Source organism: Parus major, chromosome 2 (assembly GCF_001522545.3).
Source record: "Parus major isolate Abel chromosome 2, Parus_major1.1, whole genome shotgun sequence".
Classification (NCBI taxonomy): Eukaryota; Metazoa; Chordata; class Aves; order Passeriformes; family Paridae; genus Parus; species Parus major.
In genome coordinates this window covers 45,859,841-45,883,646 of record NC_031769.1, presented here as the reverse complement: position 1 = coordinate 45,883,646, position 23,806 = coordinate 45,859,841, and the positions used below count along the sequence as shown (strand labels likewise).

At 37.8% G+C, this 23,806-nt stretch overlaps 1 protein-coding gene across 3 annotated transcripts in view; it reads right to left on the bottom strand.

Moving 5' to 3' along the window:
- Nucleotides 1-237: 237 nt before the first annotated feature.
- The window catches only part of BMPER (BMP binding endothelial regulator), a 151,979-nt gene continuing 128,410 nt past the window's right edge, over nucleotides 238-23,806 (bottom strand). For 2 of the 3 annotated variants that reach the window (XM_015619660.3, XM_019005800.2), the window contains 2 exons: nucleotides 13,344-13,474; nucleotides 238-7,318 (listed from right to left, as the gene is read on the bottom strand). In XM_015619660.3, coding sequence (XP_015475146.1) covers nucleotides 7,137-7,318; nucleotides 13,344-13,474 — 313 coding nt within the window. In that variant the 3' untranslated portion in view covers nucleotides 238-7,136. The remainder of the gene's footprint in view (nucleotides 7,319-13,343; nucleotides 13,475-23,806) is intronic. The other variant, XM_015619657.3, reaches the window with a different exon arrangement.

The window sequence follows — 23,806 nt, the reverse complement described above, 5'->3', positions numbered from 1 at the left end:
GAAAATACTTTGCCTTCCTCCCACCCCAAGAAATAACAGTATTTAAATTCTCAGGAGAACAAAGTATCAACCATTGTGTGGGAGATGCTGCTTTTCTGAGTCAGACCCTGCAAATCATAACAGTTTTAATGACAGCTATGAAATAATAAGGCATCAATATTTATCTGCATAAAGATAATAAATAGTCAGTTTATAGTGGAATAAATAATGTCTTTACAAACATACTCATCACAATTCTACTTTTACAAAATTGTATTAGTACAATATTCTTATAAAACTGTATGGACATTCAAAGACAAGCCATGGAAAGGTTACTGCGCAGTTTGCAATTTTGTGAGACATTAAACTACATAACAAATTTAAATTCAACAAAGATATAAACTGAGTCATACTGATGAAGACAAAAATTTAGTAAAATTTTAAATAGGTATCATTTTACATTAATGCACCTCAGGTAAAATTTATTAAAAATTTAGCAGGAGTAAGCAAAGCAATTCTAAACACTAAAATGTAAACATTCTGCAGTAATGCTCTTGACACTACAGAGCATTCTCCATAAATTGCATATAAAATATTTCATGTAACCCACCTATACATTAATGGCTTCTAATAAATGTGATACACTCTGAAATTCTCTGTGCAGCATCTCTTCCCCTTCATAACTTGCAGGGTAACAGTTAATTGAAATGAACAAATAAAAAACCCCAGACATGTCTTTTTACATAGATACTCTCCTCTGAGTTCTACTAAAGTTATTCTTGATGCATACCAATATGAAGGATGTCAGGGCTATCTATTCAGCATTGTGGAGTTCAAACACCTGCATATTTACACCCCAAACTAGAAAAGAAATATTCAGATGCCTAAGATGGGATAAATTATTTCCTCCAAACTCTACTCATTTATTTCACTCCCTTCCAGACACAGTAAAATTTTAACTGCAGAACTGCATCCGCACATATCCAAGTCTGAGTTTTGATTCATATTCTGTAGAGCCCAATCAAGTTTTTTCTGTGGGTTTTAAAAGCCATTCAGGGACATTTGTTAAAGAAGCTGAATACTTGCACTATACATAAAAAAAAATAAAATTAATTTTCTCAATTATCTTCTCTTCATCACTTTCTATAGTCATAATTTCCTTTTCCTTATTAGTACAACCTATAAAAACTATTGTGAAAATAAGAAAACAAATTAATTTTTTCCCTTTCATTTACAAACTATTTATAGCAAATTATCGTAGCAAATCATTCATACTGATTTGGGCTACAGATGCTTTTATTCTAATACAGTGTTATCAGAGTTTTATAATGAGCTATAGCTAGAAGCAATTGAGGGTCTAACAACTGAGGGAAGCCACACCAGGACTGCACAGCTATAAAGTCAGGATGTTGTTAGTATGAACTCAACTCAATTTAAAACTAGCATAGCTGGAAACAGTTAATTCACTGAAATTGTTCCCTACTTTTACCAGTGCAAAAGAAAAAAAATCAAGAACACTACGTCCCTTTGTTTTAACAATAACAACAATTTAAAAAGAGTAGGAAATTACAAAGTGAATGGAAGAAATTATTACATTGACATAGGAAATCAACAGAAAGAAATTCCCCAGTCTTCTAAAGTCTCAAAACAAAAAGCCTCAAAAAACCTTAACTGGTATGATTTTCTAGCAGTAGATAGCAGCATGATCAAAAAATAGATCTATGCATGGAAATCATGAAGAAATACATAATATCACAAGGCTTAATATTTGATCCTGCCAGATACCGAACTCTCTGGCCCTGGCCTAGCAAACCATTTAAGCATGTGGTTAAAAGTCAGCATGCATGTTGCCCCATTGAAGCAAAGGAGGTTATTCAAAGTTTGAGCACAGATAAGTGCTTTGAACGATTGGGTCATTAAAGTACCAACCACTTACTGCCAGAGTATAGGGCTAAATTGCTGCTATGAGCAGGTTGTTGCAGAGCTGTCCATTAGGAGACTCACAAATGCTCTTTGAAGTGTGCTTTGAAGCATTTCTTCACCACTAGATAAGGAATAAAAAAAAGGTGGGTCTGTCTGGGCAGGAATTTCCTACATTCCCATCAATTCACCTTCATATGCAAAACCAAACTATATTGATGCCCAGTTATAAGCATCCCTTAGGGAAATAGAAAGTGCTATCAATTATAATGATAATTATATATTATAATTATCAATTATACCATTGCTCTCCCACCACACATATGCATGCATCCCATTAGAGACAACTTCCTCCAGTGTGCAGGGCTGGCATTAACTCAGCTCACCATGAAAAGGGTAAAGTCATGCAAATAACAAATGCTACATGTCACATTTAATATCACTTGAAGCTTCTAAACTGGTGCTTGATGACAAGTAATGTTGTTGCCTGGTAAAACTGGTGTTATAAAAGAAATTACTTATGCTCTCTCAGCAGTAAGGAGAACTTGCAATTCTATCTCAAGGCCAGAAGCAAGACTAGTTATAAATGCGCATTTGAAGCTTTTGTTCTGACAGTTGTGGCAATGTGTGTTCACTAAAATACATCTCCTGGAGGAAACCAAGGCAGGTTTGCTGTGCTAGGAAATTTCCAACCCCAGAAATAAAATCCCTTTCCTTAACTTCAGTGACTTCTTTAAAGATGATGTAACAGTTGCAAGAAAAGTAGGAATAGACTCAAAATCTTATTTTAATTATGGATTTCTACGCCTAACAATGTATGTATTCCAATTTGATCTCAATACAACTACACTGCTATTGGATTGGAGTTCTGAGTAGTTGGTGGGGTGTTTTTTTTGCCATGGGCATGTGAGGGATCAAGAGCTACCTTATGTTCACAGGAGGAGAAACTTATTTTATTGTTAGAAATTCTGATGCAGTTATTTTGCACGGACATATTGATCTGTGCAACAACTTTTTCACACAGAGAAAAAGAATGCTGCCATGGGAGCACAGTAAGGCCTGTGTTCTAAACATTTGCAGTTGTGGACTAGAAATGGTTCTGAAAGGGAGCAGAAACATCTCTCCACAGGGCTTTCTAAAAATGGTATAATCTAGGATAGAAGATACATAGAAAAAGCATTTGATCTGTGTTCTGTAACATAAAGTTCCTGTTTGTCAGGATAATAATATCCTTTAGTTGGGACTGTACCTGAAATACCACTTCAGGACTAAATGCTGTAGACTGACTCTCTTTCTAGTCTGTCCAGCTGAAAATGCATGGGTTGTTATTAACCTATCTACTAGCTCTGATATCACCTTGTCCACTTTTGATGAAGGCAAGAAAAAGCAAACCACCGTGCCCCTGCAAAGTTGTTCAAGATCAGACCAGCCATTGCAACTGTCAGGTTCTGCCAGTGAGAAGCCAGGCAGTGTCAAACTGTATTTGAATCCTGCGTTCAAAAAAAGCAGAAAATATGAGAACTTACTTCTTTTAGGTTATCTGCTGAAAACTACTTATGTGATACAGGGATGGGTTCGTATTTGGGTCGGACATTAAGAATATTGTTTTGTTTTGGTTTGTTTGTTTTTGTCCAAGTGCAACCAACGTTACCCTATGGAAGAAAAGTACTCTTGGAAGATGTGGGACTCAGGCTAGAACTCAAATGGTTCTGTTTGGCTGTGGCTTGTCTCCATGGTTTATAAAACAATACACAAAAATAGACACAACCTAAAGACACAAATACATGAGGAGGAAGTAAATGCATTTGACCTCATATGGCAACAGCTAATTTCCATGTGATGATGATTTCAGAGAGATGGGACAACTTGATGCAAAGCAGACCTGAGTAGATTGGTAAATTATCAGTTGACATTACCCTGGTATGGCATTTTAGAACATTTTCCATCCATAAACTTTAAAAAGATGCATAAATCCAGAGCCTTGTTTCCCCAAGACTTGCTAGAAAGCACACAGCAGATTAATTGTGAAACTATTGAAACTTGACTCTCCCCTTTGGACTACAGAGGTGTTTCTTGGACTTCCCTTTTGGATCATTCTTTGATTGGAACCTCTGCTCCTTCAAATATATTTCACCTTTCAAATTGTCACAAAGTTATGTGCACAGATTGACATATGCATCATCAAGATCAAAATTTACACTACCATAAGTTTTGTACGGTGAATACACCATATGCCATATGACTTACCAATGTTATGTTATTATTTAAAAAATTATTCCACATTAAACACATTTAGCATACCAAAATTTAACTACCAGTGAATTTCATAAAAAACAAAACCCCAGTGATAAAAAGGAAACTTCCAGCTCTAGCATCCTAGGGGTAATATTTCATGAGGAAGTCATCAGGAGGAAGGTGGGTTTCAACCCAAACTCTGTGAGGCCGGTGGTAATAATGGTATTGGGCTAGACTTTCAACTTTTGAATGGCCTTGATGAAGAGTAGAGTACAACAAGCCCACTTGGGCCTGATATGGTCTCAACAGTTCAATTAGGCACAGGGTAACCACAGATACAGATATAAAACTAATGTCAAGTGGAAATTTGGGGGAAATTTCTAGAAAAGCAGAACAGCCTTTTCTTAGATGGTACATGTGAACTGAGCAGACAGATTATACCACTTACTCTTGCCTTGAAAATTGGGTTTTGGAGGAAAAAGCTCCACAGCACCATAAGGACACAACCACTTGGCTTAGAGGTAAAACCATTTTCCTCTCTTCCTCAGTCTACATCACCAAACTGAAAAGCATGGGTCTAGTCTTAATTAGGCAGATATGAAAAACTTAAACCAAGGAATGAGTCTCATTTAGAGATGACCTGGGTCAGGTTACAAACTGAATCATTTTAAGATCCAAAACCAGAGATCATCCTAGAAAGAGACAGTCACTTCTTCACCTAGAATCAATTAAGCATTGCTTGAATGTGATCAGTGGACTGAGAGAGCGAGAGGGCTCTCCCTTCACCTTTCACTCACCTTTATAAGTCAGGAGAAAAGAGAAAGACAGATGTATACGCTGTTCATGTATGCAGTTCACGTTGCCTGCATTTTTATTTTGGAAACATTGGGCAGTAAGTAATTAAAATATGCCCTGAACTGAAGGTAGGCAAATATTCTTTCTAATGGTTTATACTTCATTTCTCAGCATGGAAAGCTCACAGTCTGAAAAGCTCTTTGGTCTAACTGACACTTTAAATTATTTTAATGACTGCTATTTTATATTTTAACTCCTTCAGCCCACTGCAATTGTTCTAAATTTCAACTTCTCCTTTCAATTAGCACATGAGCCACATAAAACTCTTCTAGTTTCTTTCTCTGATGGGATCCACACATTTTCAATTCTGTTTCCCAGTGCACTTGTGTATGAGTCTTCAAAACCCTCTCTGCCAGTAAAACTGAATTATTTGATTGTTCCAAGAAAACAAACACAAAAAGGACATAAAAAGATCAAGCTGAATTTATTTAAGATTTGGATGAACATCCACGGAACACTCTTGGCATTATATGCCCAGCTCCTTTTAACACTGTGGTGGTACAGAATTTTGGATAGTGTGGTGCTTAAGTTAACCAGGTTCACTCAGCATCTTCCTCCAGGGTGGGATCACAGACAGGCTGTATAACCCAAGTGTGTTGACCCACTCACCTACTGTAAACTCGGGCCCTGCTTAACTTCCTCAATAGAAAAGAATTAAAGGAGAAAGTTGTTCAAAGCATTACAATGTGCAATTTCAATGCAAGACATGATGGAAGTAGCTGCGTGGGAGGATATTACTTCATTATAAACCTAAATCAGATGCACAAAGATTTCTATCATCTCCAGAGACCATTCCATCGGGCTCTGTGAGAGGCTTTGCAGTGAAGAAAAATAGCCCCCTGTCCCTTCAGGCTTGAGAAAGTTGTATGGCTTTTTTAAAGGTTTCTAATGAAATCCTGTATTATTGCTTCTCCCCTGGGAGACTTCAAAAGTCATGCAAACTTCACAGAGCCCACATGTTCATAAACCTCAACCAAAAGACCACTAAGGAAATAAATTGCAGTTCGCCAATTTGCATTTGACATTCTCTACTGGTTTTCGGTGAGGTGAATTTGTCTTTCTTCCATACCATGCTGATAAATTAAATTAGTTACTAAGCCTGGCATTATTTTATGTTTTAAGGCACACTGAAATCAAACATTTCAGCATGGGATTTGACTTCTGCATAATATTTGAGGGAGACATGAAACAAACCTAGGCGTTTCAAACATGTTTAAGGGGCTAATATGCACATGAATATTTTCTTCAAGCTCCTCATTGTGTATTCACAGCTACTGCCAAACACAACAACAGAGATAGGGCATTAGGATATGAAATGGGAAGTGGTCAGATTTTCAAAGTGAGCTGTTGGGTGCCTAACACTTATGAAAATCTGGCCCCAACTCTTTGGTGCCATTCCAGAAAGAAATATCTCTATCCTGGCCATTGTCCAACCAGCTTTGGAAATCATTTTGCACAGTTATTTCAGTAAAGCATAAAAGCCAATCCCCAGCTTTCTCTGCCTGATTAAGCACTGTCACCAATCACTATGCAGCTCCAAGGTACGCATGAAATATTCCTAGATAAATCCTCCATCTCCAGAGAAATGTGTTTCCTGAACAACTGTAAATCCAGGTTCTGTGTTGAAACTAATCCAGCCTGGCAGTGCTGTGGCCCTAGAAAAGTTTCCTTGGTAACGACAAACTTATGCAATGGCAAAATCATCCAATCTTTTCATGCCACAATATTATATTAAAAACACCTGGTTTATTTTTACAATGACTTACAGATCAGGGTCCTAGAAATAATAATACATAAACTTTATAGCAAAAAATATACATATTATAATTCATCCTTCTATGGTATATAGAAATTATGTATATTTGTGTGTGGACATATATATAAATATATGGGTTGTACTTACGTTTCGGGCACTTGTGTATGGACACGTGTGTCCAAATACACATAGTATACATTTATATATCTTTTTAGGTGCCACATGTGTGTACTTAGAGACACAAATACACACAGAGGAGCATATTTATGCTCTGTGAGTAGACATGTACTTTGCAGAATCTGCACACAAACAGCTGGAGTCCTTCACTGGCTGTGAGCATCAAAGGGGTCAGTGACCACCCGCATTAGTGTCCACGGAAAGAGAACGAGTGTCACCGCTGTGGGCACAGGACTGGTTTGATGCATCTTCCTCTGTGAAGAACCAAATTTGCCGGGCAGTGACACCCTGCAACGCAGGGCTTGTTGCACGGTCCGATTTCATTCCAGTTGTCACATGTTTTGATGCATCCTGGACCACAGGTATCGTAAACTGCACCGTGTTTACACTGGGTTGCTGAGAGGAGTTAAAAGGAACAAAATATGCATATTACACAGAGTCCCACAAGAAAATTTACTTATCTGTTTGCTTAGTTTCTACTGCAAATATCAAAAGCACATTTTGGCATGACGATTATCTAGAGGAAAAAATTACTTGTAAAATTGTTCCACTGTATTACATAATAAATATAAAAGTAGCAAAATTCTTTATCAAAAGCTATCAAGTCCACAGCAGTATTGAACCTTTTGAGAATTTTAACACAGCTAATGGTATATAAAGCTTTGGCAAGGTTTCTATCTATATGCAGATTCTACACTTTTAGTAGTAAAAGTGTAGAATTAACAGTGTTTATTTATTACAATGCTATATAATATTATAATATATAATATATCATATATAATATTAAAATACTATTTATCAAAGACTTCTGAAACATTTACGAGGACAGACAGTTATTATAAGTTCCACTTCTAGAGAGAGAAGAGAGAGTTATCCACTCTATTAGAATTTCTGACCCTAAGATTATACTTTCTATATTTCATATTGCAACAAACTAAATCAATGTTGTTAATCCAGAAGCACCATTTCTAAAACAAACAAACAAACATTAAAAATCAATTGTATCCATGCTTTGTCCTGTTTTACCAAGAGATAGCTGACAGAGAGGATTCTTGTACTTAGTGATTCCAGTATCTATTCATTAATTTATGTAGCTGAAAGTTCAATGTATTTTCAACATAAAAGATCACTGAAGGCTCAGCTAAAAGCACTATCCAGATCAATATTGAAACTCTCAACATTTTATATCTTGATTTTTAGTATGGAGAATAATACACAGTTCCATGGCAAATAAAAGCCTATTACTCTTTTTAACAGCTGTGCTGATGACAAAAACAAGGACTGATAAAATAATTCATAGATGGTAAGGGACTCTGAAGCATCCAGAATCATCTCATACTATTTTCAGAGAGCTGATTGTATTAGGAAGGTTTCTTCAGCTTTGAGAGAGACTGAAGGTAAATATTTTTTAAGTGACAATTTTGTTATGGACAGAAAACATTTTTTTGTTGTGAGAATTGGCCTACAGTGTCATTACAGTACTGCTATTATTCATAAAGAGAAAACAGAAATAAATTGATTGTATATATATGAGTGTATCAAAGAGGATGGAAGTATTTTTATTAAGACTTCATAAATTTGAGGGGATCCTTTTTACCACTAAGGGATCTTCAAAACAGCATCAGTTTCTTTCAAGTTTTACTTCTTGTGGATTTTATGGAAGGTATGCATATACAATTCTCAGGACACAGATATTAATAAACAAGCACAAAATTGTAAAAAAAGTTACAGTACAGAGGAAAATTGACCTGGTGTTACAGAGACTCAAATGCTGAATACTAGATAGATATTAGATATCAGGGGAGAAAAAAATCCAACTTTCTATCTTTAAGCATAAGAAAGCACCAAGAGCAATCTACCTAAAAACTCTGTCAAACATCTTTTATTGAACTTTTGTTTTAGAATAGGTTGGAAACAAATACCTATCTGTCAGCTATGTTCAAGATAGGCTTATTTAATGTGTGAGCATAGATCTTTTGAGAATATTTTTCCAACTTTACATTTCTGTCTTGCTTTGCATGATAACTTCCATGCATACTTAAGAAGGAACAAACAAAAGGAAAAACTAAAAAAAAAAATCAAAATAAACAGAAAATTTAGAAGGTGGGAAAAACATGCAAGCACTATTAAGCATAGAATAAAACGTTAGATTCCCAGGAAACTCTACGCTTACATAATGTGTTAAGAATAAAGATTGAATCTTTGTAAAAGGGGGAATGAAAATGTGCAGATCTCCCCAGAGCTTTGCAAACAATGTATTAACTGACTAGAAAAGCAGACCAAGATGTTCAAGGACGGTCAGTGATTGTCCATACACAATGTGAATTATCTTACAGGAGATGTTTATTAGAAGCTTTTATCCTTCCTCTCTAAAAATGAGCTTCCCTTTGTAGGACCTCTAATTGACCAACCAAAAACAAACATTAGACTTCAACACATGTGGTTTCCATATAGAAAGGAATACAAGCTTCAGTTTCAAGGCTGCACAGGTTTCATCCCACAAAGCTTTACTGCAGTAATAGCTGGCTCATTCCTTCCACCTGAGCTCTGTTTGGTTCCTCAGCTGGTAGGTTTAAGGTAAGTTGGCTAAGGGCTCCTTTCTACTTCCTCATCTCTGCCCCAAATCAAATGAGAACGTATTACAGCCTGCCCTCAGCAGCCATGGCGTCTGTAAGTACTCCCCAGTCTGCTTTACCACACATGGATGTAGGATGTCAAAACACCTCCTTATCCTTCAGATGATGCCATGTAGAAGATACGATGACTATTTTGTGCTGTAGGCAGCCTATAATGGCATTATTAACATGCTGTCAAGGGAAAAATCAGAAAAGTACAATGGCTGCTGTTTAAGTTCCTTGGATGGCTTTTATTGAGTGATTCAGCTGCTAACATGTGGTGTGATTGATCCAGAACATTCCACTTCATCAACAGTTTAAAATATAAAAATAAAGACATTCTGCAGAAGGCTTCCCAGGAACTGCTGAAGTGATTCACTACCATGTAAACATGGAAAACAGAAGCGGTGCCTTTGCACCCGTCTTTTAAGACAAATTCCTCTCTTAAAGAACTGAGCTCTGTTACTAATAACTTCCTTAGTACACTAGCAAAAAAAAAAAAGAAAATCAAAAACCCAAACTCAACATACAAAAGTTACTAATAATACTGTATTTTGAAACATTACCAGTCCCAACAGGATTTTTCCACTCTTCTTCTAGAACATGTGTTTGGCATGACAGATGTGAACTTCCTCAGACCACTTTCTGAGCTGGCAGGATAATAGCCAGCTCCAGCCCAGAAACCATATAGTCACATAAATACAGCACTGTGCCTGAGCTAATAAACCCAGCCTAATAAGGCTACAGTTTGAAAACTAGGCCTGGTTTAGTCCAGCCACTTTGGCAGTTTCACAGAGGAGGCTTCTGTGCCTGTCTTTGTAGATATGGCCTTAATTATTTAGGAGGAATTCTTATACCCCAACACAAAAGCCAAAATATGGAGCACAACTGCTACAGGACTCCCTTGGTTGATGATATCTGGTAAATCTGTTTTCACAGAAAATTATGAACTAATATTTAAGCATCAATGAATCTTCTGGCTTCTTCTGTCAGTGTTACACAGTTTGGAGGTCTTTTGTAACACTTCCAAATGGCATTTCACTCATAGTGCTTGCAATTCACAGTATCTCCTTCTAACAGAGCTAAAGGTGATGGATATGGGCACTGACCTTCCCATGATACACTCCTGTTAATATTTTCAACTTTCAGTTTTCAGTAAGTATCCACTGAAAATCCAGGAAAGCACTCCTGACACATTTACACAGGGAATAAAGCAGTTAAAGGAAAGCAACATATAGCAGGAGAAAAGAGTGACGCACGCCAGAAAACTCTCCAGCAGAAAAGGGACCCAAAGGAGGAGAATCAAAATCAGATATACACTCATCTCTCTCCACTTCAACTGATCACAGAGAAAATTGTTCCGATTTTATGAAACTGTTGTAGCATGCCAGCACACCAGTGCGTTTTGCACTATATTATAGCTCTTATCTCATTGTTTTCTTGCATGTGTAGTCATGTCCATGGCAGGGAGTTATTGCCTTCTACCATCCTTGAGTCTTCTTTCTCTTGGTATTCTGAGAAATGCAGCGTTAAATTACTGTTTCCCAAGGCCTTTCACCTCTTCAGTTTACTTAATTGTACTTTATAGACTTGTTTAGCATTTCTTGGGTAAAAAAAAATACTTTTTTCTTTCTTCTTTCCTTTTTAAATCTCTTCCTTCCATTTCTATTCTTTATTTTCCCTCTTCCATGTATCACTTTTTCTTATTTCTTCTTTCCCTCATGCTGGCTCTCCTGTTTTTTTAATTTCTCCTTCAAAAACCGTATTTTTTTCTGTGCCCATCCTAACAGGTCCAACTCCCCACTACTCTCCATGGCAACCTGTATCTTTTCCTAACCTCTCAGTTCCCATATGGATCTCACCAAACTTTTCCTACCTTAACCATTTTCCTTACTCATTATCTTCCATTTTCATTCCTTCAGTTAAATGACAGCTGACATTCCTTTTAATGAGCCAGCCTCATAGGATGGCAAACCTTGAGCAGCAGTGTTCTGCAGAATAATGCAGAGGAGGATAAGCTATGGCACTGGGGAAGAGAGAAGAGCATGTAGGGAAGAGGACATGCAATTCAGCCTCCTGAGCATCCTGTTTGGCTGGCCCTCCAGACAACACAAGTTTCCTGGAGATTATTAAAATGAGCTAAGCTTACAGCAGTTAGGGTAGAGCAACTGGCAACCACACAAGATCTGGTTTTAAAACACACAAAAGTATAATTAAAACCTGACTTAACTAATAAGTATACTCCATTTTCATCAGACCATAACTCTTGCAAGTATCCCACCAGCTATGAAATGTCAAGCAGGAAATGAAAGTCACAAAATGCTAAAGTTTTATTACAGAAATGTTGTTTCCCACCTATGAACTTTTATCTGTAAATTGCAACTGCTTGTTTTGGAGAGAAAAAAAGTCAGTTAAAGATTAAAATCTTGATGCTAGCCACTGGTACCATATGGAAAGCAGTGGATGCCCTTTAATTTAATGCTTACTGTATTATTTACTTAGAAGATGGTGCTACTTATCTGTCATTGGATACTTAAATAACTGTTTTGAGGGCACTTAGCCTTATACAGCTTATCTATATTTTCTGCTTAACAAGATTTCCCCTTTCCCTCTAGAAGAGATTAAAAAATTCATGTTGATTTAAAAACTTCTTTCATTAGCTTTAATGGAGGCTATGTGTTTAAATTCCTTCATAATGTTCTCTCAAGGACTGGTTTTGCCTCAGAAAATTTTCTTGTCTTTGATAAGATGCCAGAAAAAAATTGTGAAATGAAGCCTCAATTAGTTAAGTCGTGATATGTCAACACTCGTATAAACTCCTTAAGGCAGGGGCTGCTAGCAGAGAGTTTTTATTCTTTTTACAGCATCTGCCTAGTGAGGTCTCAGTCTGAAGTACTTTGGGAAAAAAAAAAATCATGATGCTTGCTTGAGGTTCAGCACGGATCTGCTACCAGATCAATACATTAAAATTATATACATTACTAGTGCTAAGGCCACATCAATGAATAGGGTTTTCACTTAGTCACACCCTGTTTGGATTGTCCTGTTGCTTTGTAAGAAAAAAAGTGAATCTTTTGAGAAGAGTCAATCAAATGTAAGGTACTCTGTCACTTACCCATCCCTGCTAAAATGCCTTCTTACAGAAAAGGAAACACATTTTGAGAGAGTAGACCCTGAACCACACACAATCATCAAAATAGACCACAGAGTAATAGCTCTGAGACCAGCACTGAGTATCCTCCTCTCATTGTTCGTTGTTTTTTTCCAACTACTGGTAATTGCTTTACATAAATCTGAATACGTTTCCAGGCAAACCAATGCCATTACAGAAAGTCCTAAATTAATGAGACCATCATCAGGGGAAATACTCATCTGCAATACTGCATTTTGGTTCAAGTACCCATAGCCACAGGCCACTACTTCTCATGGAAGCAATTACTCACAATTACTTGCAATTAATGCAGTCCGAATCACATGGCAAGTATAGACCAAATGCAATAATTAATGCAGGTTTGCATTTCAGTATTTCCACTAAATACATTTGCTTCTCTTTCCTTGTTGAACCTACTGGAATTATATGTGCATGAACCCAGAAATATAATTATGTTTTCACAGGAGGTCAAAGGAGTTTAAACTTCTTCTGTAATCAACAGTTTACATATCCTTAAAGAAAAACTTCCAAGAACTTCCAAGCTGGTACAATTCCTGTATCATTTTTGATCCCTCTCTACCAGTAAAAGGATAGTATGATCACAGCCTATTAGCCTATGCAACAGCTTACAAAGAAGCAGTCCCAAAATGCTTACCTGCACAGTTCTGCTCTGGCACCCACTGGACTTTCAGCCCTTCCCTCTGACAGGCTCGGGCGTATGCCAGGAATGACTCACAGTAGCAGTTTTTATGGATCGGACACTCACACATGTCTGTCACACAGGACCTGCAGAATAAAGCCCCAAGACAAATAAGAAAGGAATGCTTTGGCAGATATCTGAACAAGGTTTGGAGTTGTTTACTTTCCAATCACATGGCATCCAATGCCACAGCAACTTGTGCTAAATGGCAAGAAAGTTAAAGGCATCCCTGTGGTTACATCCCAAGGGCTTGTCTCTTTTTTGGTGTGCTACTTTAATGCAGAGAGGCCTCCAGAGCACCAGGAACCACACTGAAACAGGGAGTTGAGAAGACCCAAGAAACATCAGGTAGAGAGGACTGAAACCACAATGGGGAAAGGCAAACTCCATTTATGCAATGCTTTTGTGTCAACATAAGATAAAAACTTTTTATTCCTAGAAAGTAATAATTCAATAATTTTACCAACAATCATAACAGTAGTGCTAAGTGTATTCTTTAGGCAATGAGCACATGTCCCTCCATGCAAGAGATGATGCCTTCTCTCCAGGTTACCTCCAGACTCTTCCTGCTTTGAAGGTATGAAAATAGCTATATGCCTATTTTCTCAGCAGCATCACTACTAAGTGCCAGACTTTAGGATACCCCAAAGGAACAGGGCTGATGCAGCATAAATGAGTAGTTTAATTCTGTGAAATCCCTGAAGCATGGTTCACACTGCTCAGTCTCTTCCACTGCATTCTTAGGTGGAAGTACTTACAATGACAGGGAGCAAAGCTGCTAACATGGCCCTACTGAAACTGCTACTGTGGATGTCACCACTACATTTCAAGTTAGCTTGTTCAGAACATGTGCCTGTTTGGCACAGACCTAAATTATAACTGGCAGGAGCCAAGAAATTTACAGTTGGTGGTTTCTCCATATGCAAAATGCTTAGTATGTTTCTGCATGTGTAGCAATGTGAATTCAGAAATGCTGAGTATCTACTGCTCTCAGCAGAATAATTAAAAAGTATATTAAAAGTATACAAGGTATACCCTGAAAATCATGCCCTCAGTTCCTTTGCTTTCCACAGAAGGTGCTCTGTGCCTGAACATTGGGTGTCAATGGTCAGGGCCCCCATGCTCCATGCATGTCCAGGGGCTTCCCTGTTTCTGAGAAGACAAAGGCACAAATTTTCTTTCAGAGATGAAGGGCTGAAATGAAAAATGTGCTCTTCATGTTAGTTGTTCTTCCTGTGGACCATAATATGAATTGTTTATAGGAAAAGGACAGGCTTAGTTAGTTTCCCTGAAACTTCTTCCATAGCAGAGGAGGTAAGAGCTTGAAAACAGTGCAAAAACCTCAGCCAAATTAATCAGGAGCCCTAATGTCCATATATTGCTCTAGAGTAATTGAGAATCCTTTAATCAAAACTAGGAGACTAGGAAAGGATTAGTGATCCCTTGAACACAGACAAGCCTGTTTCTGTAAGTCCAAGAGTGCCTTAAAGAGGAGCATTTCCCCATGCCAAAGTCACTGGCTACTTCAGTGACCTGACAGTTCTACTTGATATTTTCATGAGTTTTAATAAATTTAATCTCAATATACAATTGTATATTGACCCTCAATATACAATTACCTAAAAAATCACTGTGACAAATAAGTAACATGATTGCTAATGTATAAAGTTTACCTGTCCTTGATTCACTGCTATATATGCACTGTGAATAAACAGACTTGCTTTGGATCAAATATATAATATGCTTATATTTACAAACCAGTTGTTCTCACTTGTAATAACTTTATTTTCTAGGGACAATGTAATTTTATTTCTCTTTAGTCCTGCGGTAGGTCCCTTTACATCTTTTCCTATAACAGATGTTGCTGGAAGCATGTCACAGCTGATAGGCAAGGAATACATTAGCACAACATCCTCTGGGTGGTTTGATATTGTCAGCTGATAAAAGACCTTGTATAAGCACAAAGGGTCACCTTTTTACATGACATACTAAATAACTTCACACTGTTTCCTTTGGCCACAATATCTCTTTGTGATCTCTTCCTAGTAGCTCTGCAGTGGGCACCGCTCCATATACCCCATGCAATTTAGGAGGTGCCTGTCTCATTTTTACACTGAAGTAGATGCTTGCTTGCTGCTGAAACAAATCATTACCACAAAGAAAGTCTGCATAAAATCTCCATAAATAGTTGATTATCAAGGTACCATTTTATCATATTTTTGTTTCTGTGCCAGCTCCCTTTATGGAACACGTTTCACTGCTCTCCACTCAGATTTAGTTATTATTGATGTCCATGGTGTTTAGGGATGCTTTCCAGTATTCGCTTGGCTGTATGTTCACCAACTTCCTTGACTAAGAATTTCTAAAACCCTAAATCTGAGGTACTTCCTTTGCTTTTAAGAGCATGTTTTTTTTGGTTTTTTTTTTTTTTTAACCATTACTCAGAAAGAAATGTCACCTCTTGCACTGAGTCAATGAAGCTACAGCTACCTCAGGTGCTTGCATCAGAAAAAGATGCAAGATCAGGAAAACTCCGGGCTCACCATCAATCCCCCAAGCATTTTAGTAGTTAACATGCTCATGGCAAGGCTAGCACAGACCGTGGCAAAGCCTAGGCACAGTCTGAGGGATTAGGGAAGGGATGGCACTGTTCCCAGTCTGCAGGAGGGTAGCCATGCTCTTTGAGAGTGCAGAGCTTAGCTCCCATATGCATGTGAGGAATACCAACCATTAACCTTTGGCACTGACATGGCCATGGACATCTAGGCGTGCTCCAGGATGAAACATCAGAGCTTTGACTGGGATCAGCACTAATTGCTACAGTGTTCAGCATGGATGTCCACTGAGGAAGAGAGTACCATGTGCAACACAAAGAATCTGCTGATTCATTGCATACCAAATTGCTTGTACTTTTTATTTTCATTAAGTGTTTAATCCTGGTGACAGGATTAAACTGCTGGGCTCAATCCCTAGGTTTAGCTGAGGAGCCATGGTCAGATTGCAGCAGTTTTATTAATGAATTGCAACTTCTAATCATTTGTACAGTTAATTAAATTAATTAATTAATGTGTAATCAAAAATGAGAGTAAAGAAACCTATATCCACAGCTGCCAAGACCAGTGAATAAAAATAAAGCCTGCTTTTATTTCCTGATGAAAGGGCAGTTGTCAGCAAGGACACAGGCGTAAAAGATGTCCATTCTCTGGGGGCTAGCTCTGAGGGTGACCTGCCAATGGCCCATGGCCAAGCTTCGACTTTGGGTCTGTATTTTTATCAAAAGTTGATTACCTTCTGCACTTAATTATATTTCTCACATTTATTATTGCTACAGTTGTGTTAAAGGGCTATTATGGGATGATTTACCAAGCAAATTGAAAAACTGATTCCTGTGTGCTATCCTAATCTATTCCCCTTGCAAAAAACTTTGATATGCCCATAGGTTTTTGTTTTTTTTATCCATTCCAGTGATATATTTAAAAAAAATATTCTCTGCTTTCCTAGATTCTGTCTTCTCATCACTCTTCCTTTGAATCTGATAAGAGATTTGGTGACACTAACTGCACATACTCACAGTTTATCTGTATTCTAATCTGACTGGACTGTTCAAACAACAAAAAAAATATATTCTAGTAAAACTTTGGAAATATGCTACTAATGAAGCTCTAATGACAATTTATTGTACTGCACAGTAATGGTGACTTATGGTCTAGTGGGGTATTGTGACTCTTTACCAAGAACAAAGCATTTCTGTAATGAAGTAAAAACATATTAGAAATTAAACATCAAAACATTACAGTCAGACAGAAATAATCCCACAAGAAGATTATTATTATGCACAAGTTTCTTTTAAAATGAAACTTTACTTGCTATGGAAATACAAACAAGGTACTTCAAGCAGCCTTAGTTCTGCCTTCAGTGAAATCATACAGATATGCAATGATCTTGAGGTCCAAAGGAAAATTACATTTATTTTAAGGACATATTTACATTTAGAGAAAGAAAAACACTTGGATGTGACCATGCACTTTATCTGGCAACCCTGCTCCAAATAAGCAGAGTACAGCCAACCTCTGAGTCCTCAGCTGGTACCAAGTGCCTCACTGTGATCCCTTTTGATGCTGTCTGTGCTGCCTGCAGGGTATGTGTCAGAGATGGCGTTAATTGGGTGTGTATAATCACAAACTGTTGCAAGGGGAAATCCATGAAAGTGAAGGCATCCGGCAGCTGTGGGACACACCCTTGAAGGAGACAAACACACACTCTGCTGCCACATCTTCAAAGCAAACTGGATGACTACACTCCTTCAGCAACAGCCCTTTTTCATATTAAACCATGGAAAGTCTCCAAGTCCCACAAAAGGCAAAGAACAGACTCCTGTGCTACATGCAGTATTTAAAAAAGAGAAAAAGAAAAGATCACAGCAACGAAGCCTACAGCCTTAGTCTGTGCCACACAGGATTGAAATTGCAGATGTTCACTTGCTGAACATCAGCAGTTCATTTTCCTCTGCAATACACATGAATCCAAACCCAGAATCAACCATTTCAGGAGGGGCTTAATTTTTCCTCCACATTTTACATTAGTACTATGATGCAGTGCAATTTTCAAACATTTTGGTAGCTTTCGGTTCCACACAGATGGAAAATAATAACATCTTCCCCTTTCCATCACTAAACCTCAAGAGATTTTGCAAAAACTATTAGAGATAGTGCACTACTACTTACATTTTACATACATGAAGAAGCATCAGATGGTGATAGGGTTTGTCCTCTACACTTGGAATGAGCTGTATACTTGCAAACTTCAAAGCCTGAAGAGTTATCTGCCTAGAGAGGAAGATTAGTTTCCAGCCCCACCATCCTGTGAGACATGATTTCTTGGGATAACTTTTTATTGGGTAAGGCAAATTTTGGTACAAGCTTGGCCTAATTTTTAGGAAAAATTAAAGCCTCTGTCAGTAGTTAAGTTGTTATGAGAAAGTTTGTTTGGGCTGCTTTTTTGACAAACTTCAATGACTTGCCATTATTTATGGCCCCAGATAAAAAGAGATTTCATAAGGTAAGAAGATGAGTCATTTTGCAATATATAATGGGAAGTCTCATGCTGTTACTATCACAAATTTTTGTCTGCATGTGCATATCTAACCTTTCTGAAGTACTGAAATACAGTATGTAGAGCTGGAGACTTTTTATGGCTTTGAGGCTTGGGATCAAAGGCCTGAGATCATTCTTGCTTTCTCCAGAGTTTACTAATATTAATGCAAAACCAGCAAATAACTCCAAGAAAGTAATTTTGGAGGGTGCTAAAAACACAAGAATTCTTACATCTATTGAGTATTCATTCAAAGCACTTGCCAGGGGAACAAACTGCTTCATACAGCAAAGCCAATCATTTTCAAGGACCATTTCTTCCAAGACCAGGTACAGGTCTGTACTCCCTCTATGCTTTTCCCACACATATGAACATTGCTAATATTGCCTTAAATTGGGGATATGATAGAGGTGTCAATAACAAAGTTAAATCATCAATGTCCTGACCCTTCTTCCTGGTTAGTGTGAAAATAAGGGCCCAAAAAAAACCCTGGCAAGCAGCTTATGTGCACCTCTTACTGGAGAATGTCCCATGCTGAAGAACTCTCACACTGCTCAACAGGCTCTAAAACATCCCAACGAGTGTGGGAGCAGAAAGGGAATTCACAGCTCATCTTCAGTGAGCTGTGCATAGCAAATGTGCTGCAGGCACATCCTCACCTTGGGGAAATCTCACTCCTATAAAGAAAGCATTGGCCATAATACTTGAGAATATGACTGTTGTTTTTGGCAGAATGCAGAGGAGGAGTTTGCAGAAGTAGGCATTGGAATCACACATTCAAATTTCATCCTGATTCCTGATTTTTACACAACTTTGATTCAACTATGGACTGCACTGCCACACTAAGCTAAGCAGAGAGAATTATAAAATACATAATTCCCTCAAAGGGAAAGAGTCGCATGTGATCTAAGATTTTTGGAGGATAGCAGTCATGTTACACACACATTGAAGAGTCCTAATTTAACTCTGAGTATCATTTTTCCTGGTCCAGGTATAGACTTGGCTCTCAGATACTGAAACAGACTCATACAAGATACCCACATCCATCCATGCCTTGCCAAGGAATCCTTCCAAAGCAGTTATTTAGAGTCAACATGAGAAAAGGATGCTTTCAATGCAAGTGGTAATTACTGCTGGTAATTTAAAAAATAGCAAAGACAGACAGCAATTCAATTTTGATTTCTTTGTATATACACCTTCTTAAAAAAAAAAACAACATAGAACCCATACTTCCCTCACAAAGGACAAGCAAAAACGGTATTTTCCAAACACTGAATAAATGAATGTCCATGTAGACCTCTGAAAAAAACCATATTGTGTTGCACATCATCACAAGCCTACAGTATGTGCTGCTAAAAATATTATCCAAAAGCCTTTGGATAAAGCCAAAAAGAGTGTTCTGCATGTATTTTTAACCTTTTATATAAAGAGCATTCATGCCAGACTTGTGTTTCATTGCCTTAACCAACATAACCCACAAGAATATGGCAAAATTAACAATGAAATATTCTGGAACATTTTCTAAAACCTTATGAAATAGAAGTTGTCAAGACAGAACTACACTGACACCTATTTATAATCTCTCTCAATATGTAGTACCAGTGTTAAATGAGGAGGGAGGGAGGGAGGGAGGGAGGGAGGACAAATAAAGAACAAACTGGCACAGTAACCTTTCTTCATGATAATTGTCCTACTAATGTGTCAAGTAGATTTTTTGCATCTTGTGCTTGGATCCTTACAGGCATCTGTGGCTTTAATTGTACTTTCTGGTTCTGAGAATGGAGAGGTTGGCTAAAACCCCTCCATGGGGAAATAGCTGAACAATGACTAAGGAAGACAATGTAGTCCCATGCTGGACTCCAAGAAGCATCTGGTATGACTCAGAATATTTCCTAGAGCTGAAGGTTACAGTACAGCTGAGCAGCTGACTTGCCACCTTTAGAAAGAGTGGATTTTTGCTCAAAAAGCTCTCAACAGAATATGGAACTGCCACCCACAGCTGTGGAAGAGCTAACCCTTTGCATTCCCACACATTTTCAGAAAGTGGAAAAGAGTTTTCACCTCCTCTTCTTCTGTTTCTGTTTCTCTGCTCCAAGCAGGGTTTCACCTTCATTGTGCAGCCATGGCATTTGAAATAAACAGTCCTGGCATTTGAAAAAAAATACCTGTATGCAGGAGAACTCAAGTGGTTTGAATTCATATGTAGCATATACCTTGAAGTAAAACAATTAAAAAAAACTCCTCTGTGCACATTACATATGACTCTGTAACTGGAATTATTGTAATAAAGAGGAAATACAGCATAAGATTTTTAACCCATTTCAAACAACTGCCCACGATAACACTGAAAATACCCATCTTTTGATGGGTAATATTATCATATTACTTGCATAGTGGAGTGGTATAAATAAAGTCTGTTCCACCCTCTTTGATGAGATTACTGCAAAAAGGATTTGGCTGCCTGTACTTTGTATGATCTGTGGATTGTATATCTAGCTGGAAAATGCCAGGACCACAATAACACTGCACTAGAGCAGAGTATCCAAACTCTATAAAGAGGACATTTGCAATAAAATATTTGCGTCAACAATAATATAAGAGAACTAAATTTAGGAATATGACCTGCAATCTGACACCAAAGGTTCAAAAGGTAGAATCTGCTTTCTAAAGATATGTCTTTCTTCAGTTAACTAATACCCATAGTCATCCACTTGCAAACATCCATCACATAACTGGGAAAGGTAACAGTAGCTGTATATCTAAAGCTATATGATAAGGCTTACCATGCATTTATGAAAAGTTTTGGAAAAACATATTATAGATGCTCTACAGGTCCAATGTTCAGTGAGAAAGTCAATTCCTAAAGGATTTTCTACCAAAAATCCATTTTTCTTAGGCCCAGGGTCCTGAGGTATACAGCCTATATGCTCATCACTGATTTTCTATGGCCCAATTGGCCTACTTTATGTTTCTGGTACCCCGTAAGTTATCACAGAATGTCTTGGGTTGGAACAAACTTTAAAGATCATCTAGTTTCACCTGCCATGGGTAGGGACATCTTTCACTACAACAGGTTGGTGAAAACCCCATCCAACCTGGCCTTCAGCACTGCCAGGGATGGGGCATCCACAGCTTCTCTGGGAAATATATTCCAGTGCCTTATTACCTTCACAGTACACATTTTTGTCCAACTATCTAAGCCAAACCTACATTCTTTTAGTTAGAATCCATTCCCCCTTGTCCTATCACTCCAAGTCCTTGTAAAACATCCCTCCCCATCCTTCTTGTAGGTTTCCTCCCAAGCCACAACCTAGAAAAAATACTAAATTTCATAATGCTTAGGATTTCTTAAGTCTGTAAGATTCCTTATTGCAGATCCTGTTCTGACATAACATAGCAGTATTCAAGTTATTCAACTGACCACACCATATGCATATATCAAGTCTTTCTTAAGAGAGGGAAAGAAAAAGAAAATGTGTTAGCGGACCTTTTCAATATCCACATTAGGATTCTACATTTCCATTCACTGCATGCAATGCTTAGCTTAGCACTTACACTGCTAAAGCAATTTGCCTTATGACAGAGACACTCCATCATAATGGAATTTTCAGTGTCCTCTGGCATAGCTACCAAGGAAAATCCATCATCATTTTGATCTTTTACATTATGTAACTGACATAAAATTTTATCTTTTTTTCCATGTCTAGACTTGATTTTTAGAGAATACTTCCCCCAGCTCTCTAGTCAAGTGGAGACTGAACTGACATATCTTATCTAGAAAAGGATAAAACCTAGTAATTTTAATTCAATTTCAAAAATACAGACACATTTTAATATCTAACTCTATACATTAAAGTACTTTTAATCAACAGTTAAACTTTGCTATTCTGTTTCATACTGTGCAAATGAACATGGCATGGACTAAATGGTTCAAATATGTTGTATGGTTGACTGCATCAACTTTCAGTTTGGTAGACAGAGAGCCCATTAGTGTATTTTGTGTGACAGCCCTCATCTGAGAAAAGCCAGAGGTTTTGCATGAGCATATAAACATCCTAGATAGAACCTTAAAAATTATTAGGAGGTTTTGAAGTCATGGCCCTACAGAAACATAAACCATGTAGATATACCAAAAGCGTATTGTCATAATCATTAGATAAATATATAAAATTATACAGGTTTTAAACCTTCAAAATAAAAATTCAAACCAGATCATCTCCTTCTGTCTGCTGACAAAATGTATTGTGGCCATGCTATATTATCTGTCATAAAAATATGCCATATCCAATAACAAGCAAAATGAGAACATGAAGCAGGAAATATTTCTGAACTATAAACATAAACTGAAGTTATCTTCAGCTTTTGATGATGATTCACTGTATATATTTCCAAGGAGGTCTTGTGATATAATAATAAACAGGCTGGCTAGCTTAGAAACTCACATTCTTAAACTCTGCAGAGCCCACTCCTTGGCTTAATCCATATAAAATTAACTTCAATCAAGCAGTTTTTTTCCTCTAGGTGGCTGCAGAGCATTTAAAAAATTTCTGGCTCTTATTCCATGCTGGAATAAGAAGAAACAAGGGAAAGACCTGATAGGACTGCTCTTTGGAAAACAACTTTCTCCCTCATCTTGGTCTCTTTAGAAAACAAGAGCCAAACTCTCATCTCAGCAAAGACACACTCACTGAGAATGCCACCTTCCAGCTGGTTGCATCCTCACAGTGCATTTCACCTCTGAGGTTTCCCTCTTTTCTCTTCATCAAAGTAGTTGCTAAAAATAGGACTTGGATGAAGTGGCACAACAGCCAGCTTACCTGAACTGTAAAATTTAAAAAAACACTGTTTCTGGGTTTTATGGCTTCCTGTGTGGTCCTGGCCCAGACCCATACAAAGACATAGGCTTATAAAGCATGATTGAGACAGAATTCAAACACATGAATGCAAAACTGCAGTCCTGGCAGAGATACCCTGACTCCAGCAAGGCTGACCTTTTTCATGATGGATTTATGCCTTTACATTTCCTCAGGCACCTCTGCTTTTGCTCTGCATGTTCTCACGACCACGTGGGCATTGGCAGGCATAAAGCCTGACTGACACCCCAACGGTGAGGCCCATCAAGGATGGCTGTGTTAAAACAGCAGCAGAGCTGCCATTTCCCATTCAGGACTCAGTAGACCAGAGGCAGAGGGTGAGCAGAGTGATAGGAATTCAGTCAGGAGGCAGAGACCTGCTTTTTGCTTTCTAGTCAGTTTGATGTAGCCTGCTACTTCACATGCAGAGCGCCTTGGATAAAGTATTTATGGCTTTGCATGCTGCCACAGTTC